This window comes from Acanthamoeba castellanii, assembly GCF_000313135.1.
Source record: "Acanthamoeba castellanii str. Neff unplaced genomic scaffold scf7180000084753, whole genome shotgun sequence".
In the NCBI taxonomy this organism is placed as follows: domain Eukaryota; phylum Discosea; order Longamoebia; family Acanthamoebidae; genus Acanthamoeba; species Acanthamoeba castellanii.
The window spans coordinates 52,121-53,976 of record NW_004457538.1 but is presented as its reverse complement, the minus strand read 5'-3'; the positions used below and the strand labels follow the sequence as shown (position 1 = coordinate 53,976).

General features: G+C 54.7%; 1 protein-coding gene across 1 annotated transcript in view; it reads left to right on the top strand.

The window, feature by feature from the left end:
• Window positions 1–142: 142 nt before the first annotated feature.
• ACA1_197900 (cyclin, Nterminal domain containing protein) overlaps window positions 143–1,856 on the top strand; it is a gene marked incomplete at both ends in the record, with an annotated part of 3,242 nt that continues 1,528 nt past the window's right edge. Inside the window, 6 exons of the mRNA XM_004341644.1 lie at window positions 143–235; window positions 346–549; window positions 799–932; window positions 1,032–1,131; window positions 1,247–1,333; window positions 1,709–1,834. Coding sequence (XP_004341692.1) covers window positions 143–235; window positions 346–549; window positions 799–932; window positions 1,032–1,131; window positions 1,247–1,333; window positions 1,709–1,834 — 744 coding nt within the window. The remainder of the gene's footprint in view (window positions 236–345; window positions 550–798; window positions 933–1,031; window positions 1,132–1,246; window positions 1,334–1,708; window positions 1,835–1,856) is intronic.

The window sequence follows — 1,856 nt, the reverse complement described above, 5'->3', positions numbered from 1 at the left end:
GTAAATAGCACCATCAGCGCGCCCAACCTCGACCAAGTGCTTTGGTGGTACGTACATCGCGCAGACAGCACTCGCTCTTATCTACCGACGCGGCTCAGCTCATCAGCCTCACGTTTCTGCTTCTCACCTCGATCTACGCAGTATGGCGACGGCGATCTGGTACCACTCCACCGCAGGCCAAGACGCCACCCCCGTTTTGTTCGAAATCTTTGACGAGCGCGAGTACCCCATTGTGGTACACTCTCCTGCTTCATTCGATTGCTTGTCTCAGACAATTGGGGTGCTGTTCCGCTTAAGGCTCACTTTCGTTTGGTTGCGTTGTGTGTCGTGTTATGGCGAGCTCAGAAGGGTCCCGTGGATGTGAGCGCCCCAACGCAGAAGGACATCTATCGATTCGTCTTCAGCATATTCAAGGCAGAGAAGCTGCCCGCCGAGTGTGCCATCCTCTGTCTGGCCTACATCGAAAGGCTGATCGCCAATACCAAGATCACCCTCCACGGGACCAATTGGAGACGCGTCACGCTCGGCGCACTCATCTTGGCCTCCAAGGTGCGCACCGCATCATCATCATCATCATCATCATCACTCTCTCTCTCTTTGGTGTGTTTTTGATATATGATCGCTGCTTTGGTATTATATATGTGTATTTTTGGTTTTACATAGTGTGTGTGTGTGTGTGTACTACAGAGAGAACACATTATCATCTGCTTCTTCTTCTTCTTTTCCCCTCATCGGAAGATTTCACCACGAACGAACATCATCTCACAAGTCCGTTTCGCGATTGCTCTTCTCTTCCAGGTGTGGGAAGACCAGGCCGTGTGGAATGTGGACTTCCTCTCGGTCTTTCCCAACGTGAACGTGAACGACCTGAACAAGCTCGAGAAGTATTTCCTGGGCCTGCTCACCTACAACGTCTCTCTGAAAGCATCCGAGTACCGCCCCGCCTCTAGACCTGCCTCGCACTTTTCACACTGCACTCTTTTCCGGTGGCATGCCACTCACCAACCACCTCGTGGTGTGATGCATCGTAGGTACTGCAAGTACTATTTTGAGCTGCGCGAGCTGGCCGAGAAGGACTCGAAGAGCTTCCCTCTCCTGCCGCTCACCACGGCGGATGCCCAGCGCTTGGAGGTACATGAGCCCACCTACACCCGCTATACGCTTCAGGAGGGAACTGTGGGCTGTCACGGGTGATTGCTTGCCATGGCTGAACGTTGTTCGTGTCTGTGCTCGTGTTCGTTCGAAGCAACGTGCTATCGAGACAGAGAGAAGGGTCAAGAAGCTGCAGCGCACGTCGAGCGCCGATGCCTTGCCCCTCAAGTCTCCTCGCGCCGTGCTCAACTAGCGAGACTAACCAGGCCTGGACAGTCAGCGTTTTGACCATCAGCCGACAACCACCTTCACCATCTACGACAGTAGTCTCCTTCCCTCTCCCGTCGACCTTCTTCTTCCTCTTCTTTCCCTCCATCTTTGCCGCGCGGCTGGTTTCAGCTCTCCCCCCATTCCTCCTCTGTTTTCAATGCCCCGCGCGGCGAGTGCACATACTGTACATCATAGATAGACCCACCCTCCCCTTCGCTCGATCCCTTTTCTCCCCTGTTCTACGCCCAACTGCCTGGTCCCCTCCGTATGATGTGGTGCGACGCTAAGTGATGTGAAGGAGGCTCTTCTTCTTCAAGCATCATCGTAGTGGTGGTGGTACAAGTAGTTACACTACGAGGGAACGTGTGTATGGGTGCTGCTGCTCCTCCCTGCTCTCGACTCGAGCCATGTTGTCTGGTGGCAACCCGGCCTGAGGGCGCGGGAGGCCAGCGACGATCAGATCACTCCCTCGGTGTGCTGCAGGTGGTGCTCCA